The 17,238-nt window shown below is 42.3% G+C and overlaps 1 protein-coding gene across 1 annotated transcript in view; it reads left to right on the forward strand.

Moving 5' to 3' along the window:
* The first annotated feature begins 10,246 nt into the window (after positions 1-10,246).
* GABRB3 (gamma-aminobutyric acid type A receptor subunit beta3) overlaps positions 10,247-17,238 on the forward strand; it is a 121,035-nt gene continuing 114,043 nt past the window's right edge. Inside the window, exons 1-3 of the mRNA XM_077343432.1 lie at positions 10,247-10,511; positions 10,807-10,898; positions 11,090-11,157. Of these exons, the coding sequence (XP_077199547.1) occupies positions 10,432-10,511; positions 10,807-10,898; positions 11,090-11,157 (240 nt within the window). The 5' untranslated portion in view covers positions 10,247-10,431. The remainder of the gene's footprint in view (positions 10,512-10,806; positions 10,899-11,089; positions 11,158-17,238) is intronic.

Below are 17,238 nucleotides of genomic sequence, written 5' to 3' on the forward strand. Positions count from 1 at the left end.
CTGAGTTTACTGAGGTATGTATGATGTTTTAAAAAAATGGAAGGGATGAAATGCAACATCTAGGGATGAAATGCAACATCTATTAATGCTGTAATATTATCATCAACTCATGTAACTGAGGCATCAGGATACATTTAAACATACTTTATGCTTACTTAACTCCACATCTGAATATATCATCTTAAAAGATGAGAGATCATCAGCACAGAATAGTGATGAGAATATAAGACTAGGATCTTGGAGACTCCGCTTCAGATCCCCAGTCTGCCATGGCTAATCCAAGCCTAACCTACCTCACTGGTTTGTTGTGAAGATGTGGAGGAGAGGAAAGCTACTTTGGATCCCTACCGGGGACAAAGGCAGAGTATGAATTAAGCAAATAAAAATGTACTGTGTGATTACCAAAACTGCAAACTGCTCAAACATTTGACAAAACCTGACACTTACACTCTCTGAATGGGAAGAGAGAGGTCTGTGGAGCTATATTTAAAACAGGAATTTGGTATCTGAAATATTTCCTATGACTATCAATTTTCAGTGATAATGCAATCACTGAATAGGTTTTAGTATCTTGTACATTTAATAGATAACCTTCATATTTTGCTTTAGAATATTTGCAACATTTCACTCCTCTGGATAGACTTCCAAATTAATCAGCTGCTATTTCTGGTAAAAAAAATGGAACTATTTGCCAGTAAAACCATAATCCTTTACCCAGAGATGATTCTAGTTAAATTCTAACAACATTCACATTGATGATTTTTCATATGTGCAAGTGTCAAGTTTCCCCATTTTGAACACAAATGAGATGATATTGATTTTAGTGGGCTAAGTGCTTTGAGTTCACATTGGATTGCGGCCATATTCTGCATACTTGAGAAAACTTTTCAGCAATATTGAGTCACTGGAAAATACAAAATAGTTTCAGCTTACTTGCCTCATTTGTTTCATGATAAAGAAGAATTAGCTGGAATAAATTTTGTGCTAGGCTTGATAAAATGATGATGTCAACATTTCTGAAAGCCAAAGCTATGCTAAAACATAGATAGCCTTAACAAATGAAATCAGAATAGTTTTATTGTGAAGAGAAACAGCACTGTATAGAAAGAGAGGAGAGACAGAGTACTAGTAATCCTAACTGTTCGATTCTGCATTCATTCTGTCCGTTCAGGAGGCAATCAGGGAGGAAGTACGTTCAAAGGAGCAGGAAGTCTCCAATTGAGCCAATCTGGACATAGAAGATTATTTGAAAAAATATCAGGAAATTTCTAATCTATACTAAATACAAATCTCCAATCTTCCCCATTGGCTATTCTTCATAACCTATTGAATCATGCACACTACAGATATTGCTTATTCCAAACATAAACAGGCCAGTCAATAATCATAGGCATGCCTTTGGCAAACCTCCCAGTAGCTGATTGGTAGTACATGGATTTTAGATAGATATCTATCATCAACATGGATAACATAGTAGTCTGTTGCAGGAAAAATGTATGCAATGAATTGTCGCAAATTCACAAAAAACTTATGCCATAATAAATTTATGAATCCTTAAGCCAGGAGTGTCAAATATATAACCCAGGGGCTGTAACCAGCCCATTTAGGGCTTTTACCTGGCCCACAAACAAAGGGAGGGAAGGTAGGAGGCTTTTCAAGGGGGACTAGATATACACAGTGAGGTGTGTGCAGTTGAAGCTGTCAGGAAATAGAAAGGAATTTGGTAGGGAATAGAGGCTGAGGTAGAATAGTGATCAGAGAATGGAAGTGGAGGCATAAAAAGAGGAGGTGTGGTGATTTTTCTCTCCCACAAGGATTGGCAAAGATATTACATGGGAGGGGGGGTGAGGCAGAGTCAAGCAGATGGCCCTACCACCACCACCACCCCAACCAGTTTTGAGTTTTTTCAGACGATGACTATGGGGGGGGGGTGGGCAAGAGCAGGTGTGCAGAGTGGTGTTTTGCCAACAAATGGCCAGGGCCAGTGGGAAATGGAAGTAGAGAAGGGGGAAATACAGCACATGGCTTGGGAAGCAACTGGGCTGCCTTGTGCATGACTCTATGAAGAGAAAGACCTCCTGGCTTTGGGAGCAAGTGGAGGAGTCAAGAGGGAATGGGGCACTGATATCACCCCTGCATGTCTCAATAACTGCAGAAGCAGAAGGCGCAATATATGAAAAAATAACTAATTTGTTTAGAAATATAAGATACCCTCCCTTTTATGGTATCCCTTGAAAAAAAACATAGCCTTGCATATGATTAAAGACACTCCGGGAAATGATAGAGGACAGGAAGGCCTGGAGGATCATTGTCCATAGGGTCATGATGGGTCAGACACAACTTCGCAACTAACAACAACAACAACAAAGACATTTATTGGGACTTTTGTGGGTTTCCAGTAAATCCAATGCTTTTGTTTACATTTTGAGTAAAAAGTAGTATTGTTAACTGTATTTGCCTCTGTCTTTTATAAAGTTTATATCTCTGGTACCTGGCATTACATTTTATGGTACACATGGCCTGGCCTGACAAAAGAACATTTATATCAGATCCAGCTCTTATGACAAAGGAGTTTGACACCTCTGCCTTAAGCAGTCTTCTGAATAAAATAGTTATATGTTTGTGTTATCCCCATAAGTAGCCAAAGCAGCATTCAAAATAATTGCATCCAAGTGATCAAGAAAATAACCCCCCCCCCCCAAAAAAAATGACTCTTGTGATACTCTAATGATCTCTAGATGTTCGTGGACTATAGTTACCATGAGCCATTGCTGAATATCTGATGAGCCACATATTGGCCAGCCCTGCTATAAACTAACAAATGCCTTTCTTAACGTATATAGTGTCTGAAGAAATTTAAATGCATTTAAAAAAAAAAACACTGATGTGGTATAATTACTGTTTCATCAGCAAATTTGGAATGCATCTACCAACCCCAGTAAGCCATAGGGCTTTGTAACTGGGCAGCCAGTTCTCAGATGAAGGTGTAATATCTTGGAGTTCAGGAATGGTGGCAGCTGGTCACAGTCATTCCACTTGGATATGCTGCATAGCTAGGTGATCATAGTCAGAAGACAGAAGGGCTTGGTAGGCCTAGCCCTTCCTCAGTAGACTGCACAACAATGCAGGCCTCCAACAGAAGATGTTAGAAAAACTGAGAATTCGATCAGCAGGCTAAATACTAGATGGCACAAATGAACACGACGCAGCCTGATCTTACAGAACTCTTACTCTTGAGGCTGAGACTTCCCAAATAACTGAGCACCTTTCCCCAACAGGGTTGGATGGTCGTGGTAAGATAAAACATTTGACTCTCCACAGCAGAAAGCCAGCGCGGTGACAGCAGACCCAGCATAAAGTCAGCCTTTAGCTCATCCATTCTCTTAGGAGCTTTAGAAAATCATGAGCAATTGAAATAGCTGCACTGACATTATTGACTCATCTGAGGACCAGAGCTAATATGGCCAAAGTACATCATGTACTTGCATATAATCCCATGTTGATGTGGGTCCCAACTTCATGAATGCTCAGTGCAGGTTAAACATCATACAGTTTACCCAGAGTAATGTCCTGTTATCATGCTTGTGATTTCAGTTTCACTAATGTTGAATCTGTATCTTGCATCATAATGTCAAACATAAAACATTAGCTATCTCAGTAACACAGCACCATGGATGGTAGCAACCATATGCTCTCGATTTGATTTACCACCACCAGCAACTGCCTGGCTGCCCACAGTTGTTCTCTGCTTAATAATATTGGCTCATAATAACTGCATGTCTGTTATTAACTAGAGCAATATGAAGAATTGTAAAAGGGTCATAGTACAACAGTTCTATGCTTCTATGGAATCAAAGCTTCATTGCAGCCCTGATTTTTCTTTGAGAAAAAAACCCCCAAATGTCCACCTAGTGAGTTTTGACTAGTTAGTTTAGAAATTCAAGGGTAATTCAGTTTTGAACAAGGGGAAATACTGAAATATAAAATCTTAGAGCCAATGTTTTTTTTTCCTCTTTGATCTTTGTGCAGAAATGACAGTGATGGCTTTTGTTAAAATACTTTGCTAAGTTACCTTTGAGGGTGCTACCTTTCTTTTGAATCAATCAAGCTGCTGTATTTGTGCTGCCACCTTTCTTTCTAAACTAGGTTTAATCCATCAGCTGCATTTGTGTTGATCTCGAACCAAATATCTTTATTTTTGTACAATTTATAATAGTTCTATACCACCTGCCCACCAACATTTCCAACATGGTTAACAGCAATAAAAAATCAATAAAATAACTTGGATAACATGGCCGTAAATCAGAATTTGCCCACAAGATTTATTAAAATTACATTTTAAAACAACAGCAGCAAAACTCTTACACCTAATCATTAAAAAAAGTAGTCACCAATAAAAATTCTAACATATCCAAGGAAAAGAAAGAAAGGGAACAGGGAATGAAGCCTCAATTAGTTAAAGGCCAGATGGAATGAAAGAAATCTGACCTAGTTCTGGAAAACCAACGCAATGGCATCGAATGCAGGAAGAATACACACTTTTTTGGATGCACACACTTTTCTTTGATGCTTTAGGATGCTTTGGGCTGATCCTGTGTTGAGCAGGGGGTTGGACTAGATGGCCTGTTATGGCCCCTTCCAACTCTATGATTCTATGATTGTATGAAGAAGGGGAAATGCTTTCCCAAGTCTAGGAACAGCTGCTAGCCCATAACTGCCCTGACTGTATAGTCCAGGCTAGCCTGCTCTCATCAGATCCTGAAAGCTAACCAAGGAAGTCTAGGATTGTTATACAGAGCCAGGCAATGGCAAATCACTTCTCATGCCTTGAAAACCTATGAGGTTGCCATAAGTCGCCAGCAAACTAGCTCTTAATTCCCCATCCTAGCTGAAAGGTTGAGAAAGACATGGATACCATGCTCCATGGTATCAAAAGCCACTGAAAGATTCCTTCATCAACTACTATATGTTCATTTGACATGTATCCTGTGAAATCCTTGTTAGCAGTTACAAATTACTTATAGATTGAATGCCCCCCTCAATTATTTTAGATTTCAATGATAGAAAGTTAAAAGAGATTGTACAACCTTACAACTGAGCTCTGTGAACCACTTTGCTGAAAATTCACCATTTACTGTAGCTCACTTCTTTCCAGTGCAAACGTAATAGTAATAGAATATGTCAGGGGGACCTTCCTTGTTCTTGGGTCAGGACCAACCAACCTTGTCAGACATAGCCTTGTACTTAGCAGCAGAAGTGAAAATTATTGATGCACTGCTACAGCAAACAAATACAACTGGAGCATTAGACTGTACTGGGGTATCTATTGAGACATTAATTCTCGAAGAAGACAGCCCATGAGACCACTTTATTGCTTTAATGTGTTTTATTTAATGTTTTTAATATGCTTATGCTCAGATATTTGTACACTGCTTTAGGCCTAGCTGTAGGAAAGCAGTCTTGGAAAAATGTTTTTAAAACAAATACATAAATACTGTAGAGAGTGCATACAGAAAATGTGCATTTTAAGTTCTCCAGGGAAGTCCTGTGTCAACTTTGTGTTCTGTACAGCTCACTGATGGCACTTTATAATGTTAAGTAACAGTATCAGTGGCAGGAAAGATACCTTAGCAGTACGCTCCTAAACAGGATAACATTCTTCTAGGCCTATTGTGTTCAATGGACAAAGAAAGGTGTAGCGTTGATTAGGAGAGTGTTGTCATAGCACAAAATATTAGTACACATTTCAATTCTTTATGCTACAAATATATATAGAACTCAAATGTGGAGATCCAAACTGGCCTATTGGATCATTTATTTCCTTGCAAGTTTTTCCAGTTAAAGTTACTAGATAAATCCATGAAAAAGTGACCTCTAGTCAGTGAATCTTGATTTCTTAGGGGCTTTGGGCAGGAGGCTGGTAGAAAAGCAGGCAAAAGAAAAGTGGCAGAGGAAGAAAGCAGGTTGGATATTACATGAAAGTTTGTAAGAAGAGTTTAGACTATTGGGTGTACTTCAGCGTTTATTCTGAAAGTTCATTCTGTAAGGCAATGGTCCCCAACCTTTTTATCACCGGGGACCGGTCAATGCTTGACAATTTTACTGAGGCCCGGGGGGGGGGGTAGTCTTTTGCTGAGGGACGTCGCCACTGCCTGAGCCTCTACGCTTGCTTTCCTGCCAGCGTGCCTGACTTCCTGCCACCTGCTAGGGGGCGCTGCCAGCAGCAGCTGTGCAGTGCCACACTGAGGGGGAGTCCCAGCCATGGTGTTTGCTGGAAAGCACAAAAGGTGAGCCAGCGGCAGAGTGGCAGGACAGCCCCCGAGGCAGCAGGTGGGGAGGAGGACGAGGAGGAGCCGCAGCCCGGTACCGACTGATCTACAGTCCCGGTCCTCGGACCAGGGGTTGGGGACCACTGCTGTAAGGTAAGCAACTGAAACTTCCAATGGAAACACTAAAGCTAAACTATAATTTCTTTCACTTGTTTCTAGGAATGCCGTTGAAGAGAACAAAAAGCTATATGCAATTTATGACACAAGGTAAGTCAAATAAAATTGCTTCCTTATCACAGTGACTATCATTAGACTTCATTATTATCTTCTATACATATAATTTCCAAGTATGCACCTTATCTTTTTATAGATTTCTATACCGCCCATTTCTTTGCAGCTCTGGGCGGTTTACACAGAACATTGTAACTTACATGGAACATTACATAACATCAAACAACTTTAAAAAACATCAAAAGATTGATTGATTTAATGGAAAGAATCCTTATTAGCAAATAACTATTTTGAATAGGAGGTTAGATGTGCAGGGCTAATTCTTCCACTTCCACTATCACAGGAGATTCACCAGCAGTTCTGTTTAAACAACTGTCATTTTATTCACATCTCTTTAGGCTAGGCAGCCCTTCACAGGCCCAGGAATATCCATCTGTGGAATCCTAGGAGCACTCATTGAAGATTTCCTGGGAAATGTACACTAATCTAAAATCTAAGAATCATAAATGGAATCATAGGTAGATCAGTGTCAAAAATGAAGGGCAAGACCATGGAATAAATCTTCATTTAAGATGAATACATGCAAAATGTATCTCAGTAAGATCTACAACTTTTGTCCATGTTGTTAGAATGGATTACATGGGTACACCATGCTGATGACACCTTGATGCACTACTATATATATAATGCACTCTACATTAATCATATCTGAGATAAACATTAAAGATGGTGCCACTCGCACAGTAAGCAGCCATGCAATTTACCCAAGCTATGTGGGCAAAAGATTCCCCATCCCCCAGAATACTGCAGAGCAACCAATAAACTGGGCAATCACACCACTCTGGGTAATGCAGCAACAGGGCCTCAGTCCCGCTTGAGCTGACCTCTACTGAAATGGAGACACATCTCTCTAATAGTTTGGACATGGTCCAAATTATTTCCCTTTATGAAGCTCAGTCTGTTTTAAAGTGCAGTAATGAGTTTAAAATGAGACATACCTTAAGGAATACATAATAAGGGCCAGGATTCTTCTCTGTTTCAATGTCTCTCTGACAATACTTCCATTTGTCCACTACATTAATATGGCACATAAAAAATATTTTTCTTTTTTTTTAAGCAAATTAAAGTTTGAACCTATGTGCAGTTAGGGCACATCAGATATTGTCACTACATTGAAAGGAACCCTAGAGTAGGTAAACAAAAGGTACTGTCCACTCATTTTTTTTATATTGGTCTGACCATGATGAGCATAGGGTCTTAAAATCAATAACAGAACTCCCTTCTTAATAAACTGTATATCTGGAAAGATACTCTTGCTATTATATTTGGGAAACCTCAGGGTCACAGTCCACTCAAAAGTAAGCTCTTTTACTCCCCTTTTGAAATCAAAGGGACTTAGGGTATTTTGCTAGCTCTTTTCTACCAAACTCCAGGGGATCTGGCTGGATCAAACCCAATAAAAGGAAAGTGTGAACAGGGAACATTGTAAGGGCTACTGCTGCCCTCAAAACACAATGGCAAAGTCTGCAAAAAAAAAAGTTTAGCAAGTTTCCCCTGTAGTCTGACCTTGAGAAAAGCTAGCTGCATAAACTTCGATTAGCTAGTGCAGGGGTAGTCAAACTGTGGCCCTCCAGATGTCCATGGACTACAATTCCCATGAGCCCCTGCCAGTTCGCTGCAGACACCCAGAGATCTTAAATTATTTGAAAATGAGATAATCTGAGACTATTTTAAGTTCTCAAAGCATCCTAAAGTTTCTGAAAAATCTAGGTAAGCAAACGTTCCACATCAGTAACAAAGTTTCCTCATGGAGCCCAGCACCCCTCCCCTGACATATCACAACAGAGTTAAATAGGAGAAATAACCTTAATTATAAAAATATAACAGACCTTCTACAAGTGTTGATTTATTCACACCTCACATTTTCTTCCAAAGTACCTAAATGGGGCATTACTCACATATATTGTGTCCAATGATGTATAGTTCCTAAAAAAGATTTTAAAAAAAACCTCTCTGCAGCATTATGAATCAATCTGTTTTTAGAGAAGGTGAAAAGCACAATACGTGAGAGGTGAAAAGCACAATAATATGAAAAGCACAATACGTGAGAGCCTAGCCAAAAAGACTGAGTCAAGCCAATCCCAGATGAGCTCCCCCTCCCCCCCACCTGCAGGAGAGGGCCACTTCATGCATCCAGGAGTGGTTTAAGGACTCAAGGTGCCCATAGCAGCAGAGCCAGTTTAAGAATTTAAGGGGCCCTAGAAGAGTACAATTGCAGTGGGAGCAGCCAGACTGGGGGTAGAGGGGCCTCCATAGTGGAAAGTGGTGTCACTCCCAGTGTCTTTAAAGAAGGGGGTAGAAGAGAGGCTTTGGCCCTGATGGGAGGCAGGGGGAGAGGCACCCAATAGGGGCCCTGGAAGCATGGGGCCCGTAGCATGTGCTGCAAGTGCTACATGGATAAACTGGCCCTGCATGCATCAACTGACTCTATTTTAGAGGGGCATTTGGATTTTCCACCAGAGGAGTGCAAATATCTTTGGGCTGTCCCTGGGCATAAGACTAGAAAGCTCCCATGCCGTCAGTTCAGGATTATGACAGGTTGTTGCTGGACTGACCTCGCGTAGAGGCCGTCACTGTGATTTTCATAACAGCCAGTGAGAAAAAGTTCTGCAGCCACCCAGAATTCCATGGCAACGGCCTGTGAAAAGATGCCCTGTGCAGAAGCCTATGAGCGCAATCATCCAAACCATGGATCCTTTGAAAGAAGTCCTATTGAGGTCCATGGGACTTGCTCCCTAGTAACTGCAGTCTTATCCAGTCTGGGACCTCCAAATGACACAGGCAGGGCTCTCATGACAGCGTGGTCCTCATCATGTGTGGAAAATGGAGGGCAGCATTCATAAGGCTTGTTTTGTAAAAAGTTGTAAAAGGTTGTTTTGTTAAAAAACAAGCAAACAAAAAACAAAGGAGACCCCCCCCCCCGCCCCCCAGTATCCTGGGGTTTTCTGGCTTCTGAGTCTCTGGGAAAGAAAAGAAGGAGCCTGGCTAGATGTTGGCCAAAAGTCAATGAAAGAAAACATCCTACTGGTAAGCAGCCACGACTTATGGCCCCTCCTTCTTTGCTTATACGTGGTGTGAGGGCCGCTTAGCCAGGGGAAAGGCGCGTGGCGGTGCTCCCCCTCCCGCCGGACCCGCCAGGCCCCCTGCAGCCCACCGCCCCTCCCCCCCCGGCCGGTCCCGCGCTTTCCTCTGCGCCCGGCGCCGGACCTTCACCTGTGGCTGCTGCTGCTGCCGCCGCCGCCTGCTTGCTTGCTTGTTTGCCCTGTGGCCGGCTTGGCGCGCGGGGCTCCACCCGGCTCGCGCCTGAGTGCGCACACGGCACTGGGGCCATCAGCGGAGGCAGCGGCGGCGGCGGCGGCGGCGCAGGAGGAGGAGGAGAGGGCTGGTTCCGAGCGAGCGAGCGAGAGAGGCGGCTGCAGCCGGGCCAAGGCGTCTGGGCAGAAAGACTCCGGGGTGTCCCCGTGGCATGGACGCCGCCCAGAGCCCCCAAGCATCTCCGCGCGGGAGGAGGAGGCGCCCGCTGGCAGCCCACGGCCGCAGCTCGCCGGTGCCCTGAGCGGCAAGCCGCGGCGCAGAGAGCGCTCCCTCCCCGGGCGCCCAGGCGGACTCCTCCTCGAGGGAGGGAGGGAGGGAGTGGGGGGGCTCTCCTCAGCCTCGCTCCTCCGGAGGAGCTCCACCACAGCCGGGGGTGGGGGGTGGGGGGAGAGGCGCCAGCGAGCCAGCCAGCCAGCCAGCCAGCGAAAGAGTCCGCGAAGGGGACGGTCTCCTCCGCCTCTGCCTCAGCGGCTCTCGGGCAGCCGGAACCGCACGCGGCGGCGGCGGCGGCGGCGGCTGCTGCGGCGGCGGCAGCGAGGGAGCCCGGAGCGAAGGGATGTGGGGCTTTGGGGGAGGCAGGATCTTCGGCATCTTCTCCGCTCCTGTCCTGGTGGCCGTGGTCTGTTGCGCCCAGAGGTAGGAGCGGCGCCTGGCGGGAGGGGAGGGGAGGGGACACGGGGGGGGGGGAGGGCTGCGGCTCGCCGAGGAACCAAACTGACCAGACCTCTCCGCCCCCCCCCCCCCCCCCACCGCTTCCCCCTTCTTCGCTCTCCCGCCTCACCTAACGCCTCTGCTCCTGGCTTCTCCCTTGATTTCTTTCCCCCCTCTCTTTCTCTCTCCCCCCCCCCCATCACGACTTCACTTTTCCTTTTCTCGACGATCTTTTCTCCCTCCCGCTCCTGGTCTTCCTCCAACTGCCTTCTGTCCACAGTGTGAATGATCCTGGCAATATGTCTTTCGTGAAAGAAACTGTGGATAAATTGTTGAAAGGCTACGACATTCGCCTGAGACCCGATTTTGGAGGTGAGAAATCCAGGCTTTTTTCCCCCCCTGGGGGTGGGGGTGGTGAAGAGATTCATTTGGACATTCTTTGAGAAGGCTCCTCGAGTTCTCCGTGCCTTTGAATCGCTGCATGGCTAAAAGATGTTTTGCTTAGAGAAACAACCAAGACATAGTGCGTGGCAAACTGATTCCTCTCCTGTGCTTCTCCTTAGGCCCCCCAGTGAATGTTGGGATGAACATAGACATTGCAAGTATTGACATGGTTTCTGAAGTCAACATGGTGAGTAGGGCTTCAGAAGGAAACTGCTTAGAGAGAGTGTTGGGCTTGGAGGTGAAGCTGGTTCAATAGTTCCCTGGCCTGACTTTAGCAATTCTTTTTAAAGCCAGGGCCTGGAATACGTTTTGTGGAAACATCAGTTTGAGGGGCTGCTCAAGAAGAGGTCCATTCAAACGTCTCTTAGTAGACACAAACTATTTTCTAACTATTTCACAAAAGTTCTTTTTTTTAATGCATGCCATTGAACTGCAGAGGGAACAGTTGCTAACCCTGAATACGTTTGCCAAGGGGGTCCCCTCATCCCGTTGGATATTGTGCTTTCCCAAAGATGGTGTGTTTTGTTGCTGGGCAAGACTTCTTGTTGATTTGAGGGCTTGTGATGCAGCAGGAGCCAACATGATGCCTGGCTCGAGTGTGCCATATGCAGTTAGTTCTTGGATGTGGGTGTTTTGTTGATGGCATCAGCGGAGACTGCATGTTGAAACTGCTGAAGGGAATGGAGCCAGTTTTTAGAGTGCTGTCTCAGGTGCTGAAAGGGAACTTCTGTTGCCCAGATGCATCTATTTGTTCTTGCTGCTTTTGAGGCTGGCAGATGTCATCCTAATCAGAGCTTTAAATCTGTGCTGCTTTCATTGAGTGTGAAAGAGGCATTGGGCTGTCTAAAGCATAACTGGGTTGTACTACAAAACCCATGCTGCTTGTCATCACTATGTAATGTGTGCCCTTTTCCCTGAAAATGTGTAGCTAATAACAATATTTGAAAATAACATTGCAAAGAAACAATTGCATTGTATTGCTGACAGAATGGGCTAATGAGTAGCATTCATTTGAAGTTAATTTACAGTAAATATGGTAAACATTTTGTGTATGATGATGTTTCTCTCTTGCCTCTAAAGCAAAGACCACACTTGATAAAAGATTCCTAACTACTGAGGAAATTTTCCTGTCCATAGTTAGCTCTTGCTCAGGGTTCTGTACCCTCTTTAGAATTCCCTAAACAGTTGCACCTAAGTAAAGTTTTAAAAGGCTGAGGAATTTAACATCCTTTAGATGGTCTACAACATTGGATCAAGTATTTTAAAATCTGTTAGGTAGTTCATTGGGTATACAGCATGTTATATATATATATATCAGGAGTTTGGTCCAGTAGATATCAGGCTTATTAATTTAAAAAGTTGTTAAATTATCTTTGTGCTTTTGAAATTCATCAGTGATGCATGGTGGTTTTATATAATTTTGTAGGCAGTAATGTTTAATTAACTGATTCCATGGATACATTACTTATTTTCTATAGTTGTGGTAATCTCTACCTTATGTTGTGCTTATATACATATTACCCTTACATTTGGGAATAAGAATTATTTTGGATGTGATGGAAGAACACAGAAAACAGGATATGCACGTTAATTGTACTTCCTGTAACACGCTTAAGTGGTCATATCTGAAATAGATCTCTGCCTATTGATTTTTATGGGACTTCCAGCTAAGCATATGTAGAATTGTAGCCTCATAACACATTATCTTTTTGAGTGCTTACTGTTATTTCAGAAAAATGCCGTCATTCCCCCAATGATTTCCATGTGGGATTGTTGGGAAAATATAGCTAGTGTTGATTTTTGAAAATATCTAGTTCCAAATGAAATTAATAGGGAAATGGAACACATGACTTTGTGTTTGTGAGATATGCTGCAAACTTAAACAGATGTTCCAGCAATATGTTTTCCAATGAATCCTCCCTCCCCACACCCGCTTCTTATTCCATAACCTGGTTAGAGGGGGGTGGGAAATAAAAATTGCCTGACTGACTTCTGATTTTGGATCCAAGATGGGGAACTTTTAAAATATTGTGGTGGAGGTAGTAGCATTAGGGGAATTGGTGACAGATTTGCAAAGTCAAATCAATAGATAGGGAAGCCCTTAGTGTCTCCATCTGTCCCCTTCACCACCACTGCAAAGCTCTGTCCCCCTCAGTGTTATAAGAATCCTGTATTTCCGTTGGAACATTTAATTCCACTATAATGAATTGGAACCTCAATATTCTCAACAGAATAGCTAAAATTTAACTCCCATACAAGCTGATAATTCTAAGGCACTATAAAATAATTTAAATAAAATTATATTCTAATGTACAGTACAAGCCTAATATATAGTACAAGATAATAATATGGCTAACCATTTTCTTATATGTGCAGCTACTTGTCCCTCTTGGGCCTGATCACTATAAGGCCCAGTTTGCCCAATAAAACCCATGTGGATCATAGCATACCAACTGAGTCTCTCATCAAACATTCCATCCCACTCTCTCTTCCCCAGTTGTCACAAACTCCCTAAACAGTCAACAGGACATTTTAGGAAAGGTTAAAAAAGAAGAGAAGCCATCTGATCACACCCTAATTCTTCATCCAGTATTTCAGAGTACATTACATTCGAAATTAAGATAACAAAACAGGATTTTAATGTATACCAAGTTGCATGCAATATAATAGTGGATTTCAAGGAGTGATTATTCCATGTCAAATTCTGCTGCGCTCCTCCCAGACATTGATAAAAGAAAATAAAATTATAATGCCGTCATCCCCTAAATTGAAACAGCTACTCATCAGCTCCAGTATCTTCATATCAACAATGTAAGAAGTGGCATAGTATCTCCTTTTGTGTTTAACAGTAGGCTGGAAGCTCAGAAAAAAAGGGCATGATGGAAACAATGAACTCCTGTTGTTGAACCCCAGGACCTGAAAATTAATTCTTTAATACTAAATTAATTGGGGTAGCATTGTTGCATAAGTAAATTGAAGTGACATTCATTGCTGAAATTGGACATTAAAATATTTTCTACCTTGTATCTAGAACATTTTTAGTAGGTGGAAATGGGAAAAGATGATCCAATTCATTTAACTTAAGATAATTTAAAATCATCCTGGAATTGATTGCTTTCTTCAGGTAGCCTAAATCCAACTCCCCATGATGGAAAAAAATATTTTTAAACGCTGGCAGGGGCTCATGGGAATTGTGGTCCATAAACATCTGGAGGGCCGCGCTTTGTCTACCCCTGGACTGAAGAAAGCCTGGGTGCTTACCAGTCCTTCTGATCCTCCAGCAGTTGCAGATTGTACTTCCACTTCCATTTGAATAATGGCTGCCAATATAAAAATTCCTGCCTTACATTGCGCCCTCCCACCACTATCTGAAAAACTGACTAGGCACTAGAAGTAGTGGCAGACACCCTGGAGCCCCCATGTTTAGAGAACCGTGGTTTATCACAATTTTATGATAGAAACAAGCTAATCTGTCATTTCTGCAGTTGTCATTATATATGACATTACATGTAAGGTGAAGTTTAATAGTCAATTATTTTATTTGATGAAATTAGGGGGAAAGGGACTACTGGGGTGTTGTGAAGGTTATATTGTTTTGTGTCATTTTAATTTCTATTCTGTATGATGACTGGAGCCACAAGTTAAGATGAGATGTAAATATTTTGATAAAGAAAAATAAAACCAATAAGATATTTGTAAGAGTGAACACCCAGAATGGGCCCTTATTACATAGTCTCATATCCAAGTTTCTATTGCTGGGTGAGAGAGGCCTGGATCTGAGAAGGGCAGAAACCTAAATTCACCGCTGTAGTATTGCCATGAAAACAAAGTTAGAGTCCTGTGTAGTCACTGATTCAATAGGATTCATCTTTGCTTGAATAAACACTAGGTGAAAACCTCTGCTGGAGAGCCACTGCCAGTCTGAGTAGACCAGGGTTTCTCAACGGGGGTTTCACTAAACCCTGGTTTTTTGTGGTGGCCCCCGAGGGGTTTCACAAGTTCAGGAGAGAAAAAATTATTTCTTAAAATATTTTAAATATATTTTTCAAAAGTACCGCTGCAATGACCATTATGTTTATGCTAACTCTCCCTCTTACCCAAAATGACCAGTGATTGGACTAGAGAGGGTGGGAAGGGGAAGGGGAGGGCTAGGCCATAAACATTATTGCTGGCCAAGGCTCCTTGGAGTGACTGGATTCCAGAGAGGTAAGAAGTTGTTGTTTTTTTAACTTACTCTTGGGGGGGGGGTGTTGGAATTGGGCCTTGGCCACTTTGGTGGCAGGCCTGTGGGGCTTCCCAATATGTTGGGGGCAAAGGGGGGAATCAAGCCTTTGCCATTGGGGGGGATATGGGGGGTAATCACTTATTTTGCTGCTTGGAATTGTGCAGCACTTTTATGTGTTGAGGGACAAGAGTCCCTGTTGAGACTGTATGTGCACGGGAGCATGAAAGGAAGGGTTGCTATATCCATGGTGAGAAACTCCTGGAAATTTGAGAATGGCTCTTGGGGATGTATAAGGACCTTAATGGGGTAAATTGCAAGGGTGTGTGCCCCCCAAAACAGCTTTGTTCTACAGGAAGCTGATCTCTGTTGGCTGAAGATGAGCTGTAATTCCAGCAGATTCCACAGTCCCACCTGGAGCCTGGCATTCCTAGCTCAGAGCTACCACACTTGGATCCAGTACAAGGATTCCTTTCTTTTCTGATTTCCCCTTGCCCTGGCAGGCATTTCTGACCCTGATATCAGGTCATTCTTGGATTGCCAACCTCCTGGTGGTGCCTAGAAATTTCCCAGAGTTACAAGTGATATCCAAATCACACAGATCATTTCCCCTGAGAAGAATTGTTGCTTTTCATGGTGGGCTTTATAACAGCTGAGCTTAATGCTTCCTTGTTTTGTTCAGGCAAGTTTGCTCTTTAGCATACTGCACACACAAAAATGAAACTAACTTGTTATTTCACAAGCATTTTATTTTGTTAGTGATGCCATGCACACTGTAAACAGATTACTTCTGAGGGCATACTAGGGAGGTGTGGCTTGATGACATCATATCTGCGATTTCTTGAAGTCTGAAGAATATTTCAGGGTATTTACTAGAAATGTCATTAAAATGTGTCCTATGTATAAACATAATGTAAAAATATCTAAACAAGAATCAGTATTTATTGCAATATGTAATTATGTAGCAGGGCCATATAGACTTCTGAAATAGTTGTTACATTACATGTTACATGCCACACACATTTTCATTTAGTAGATTAAGCTGTTTTAAAAATGAAAGTGTATTTCATTAATGTCTTCCTGCTTGTCGGACCAAATATTCATATCATGAAACTCTAAGGGGCTGTAGAAAATTTTCAAAAAAATGTATTTTGATTAAAAAATGCTTAGAGGCACAGAAACATATTTTTAAAAATCCAGTGTATTTGCTGAACCATTACTATTATTCATACTAGACATCATCATCATCATCATCATCATCACTCAGATCCATTTAAACCCAATCAAATATTTTAAAAGATCTAACCTCCACAATTTTATTTAAGTCTGGTTGAGCTAATACCGCTTTTTTTTGTGTTAAACATTGGTGTTTTTAAGATCTCAAATCTACCTTTAGAATAGAGAGGATTAGCAGTTCAAAGATATTCAAATACATCAAATTATTACAATGATTTCTTATCGTGCTTTGTAGGCAGGTGATAATTTGACTCATAACAGGATCTGTTGCTAGTACTGTGTCATATGTGATTGATCCCCAGTTCTCACCTTTAAAAAAAGTATTGTAAATATGCAAATGCAAACCTTTTAGTAAAATGTTTTATAGGCTTATGGCATTCTGGATGGCCAACAGGGTTTTATCTGTATTGTTCAGAGCCCCTCCATATGCCATAGTTGATGAATGTAGAGTATTTTCTCTGGGTCTGCCTTTAAGAAAATTTATGGAGCAACATACTAGTGCCTGCTCCACTGTTTTACCTTTACCCTATTTTTTCCTTAAAATGTTCCTCAGTTAGACAGAGATTACCTGGTGATTAGATGGAAGTTTGGTCCGTTAATTCTGGATTTACAACTTCCAACATTTCTCAAGTTTCCGTGTCCAACAGGAACTTGATAACTATATGCCATATAGCTGACAATTATGAGATCCAGGACTGCACCTCCCCCTCCAAAAACAGCAACATTATCTGTAGAATGCTCCTGCTATCCCCTTATTGAGCCATTCAGAGCCTTGTTCAGCTGTATTTCAGCTTCCTTAGACCTCCAACT

The sequence above is a fragment of the Paroedura picta genome, chromosome 6, assembly GCF_049243985.1.
Source record: "Paroedura picta isolate Pp20150507F chromosome 6, Ppicta_v3.0, whole genome shotgun sequence".
Classification (NCBI taxonomy): domain Eukaryota; kingdom Metazoa; phylum Chordata; class Lepidosauria; order Squamata; family Gekkonidae; genus Paroedura; species Paroedura picta.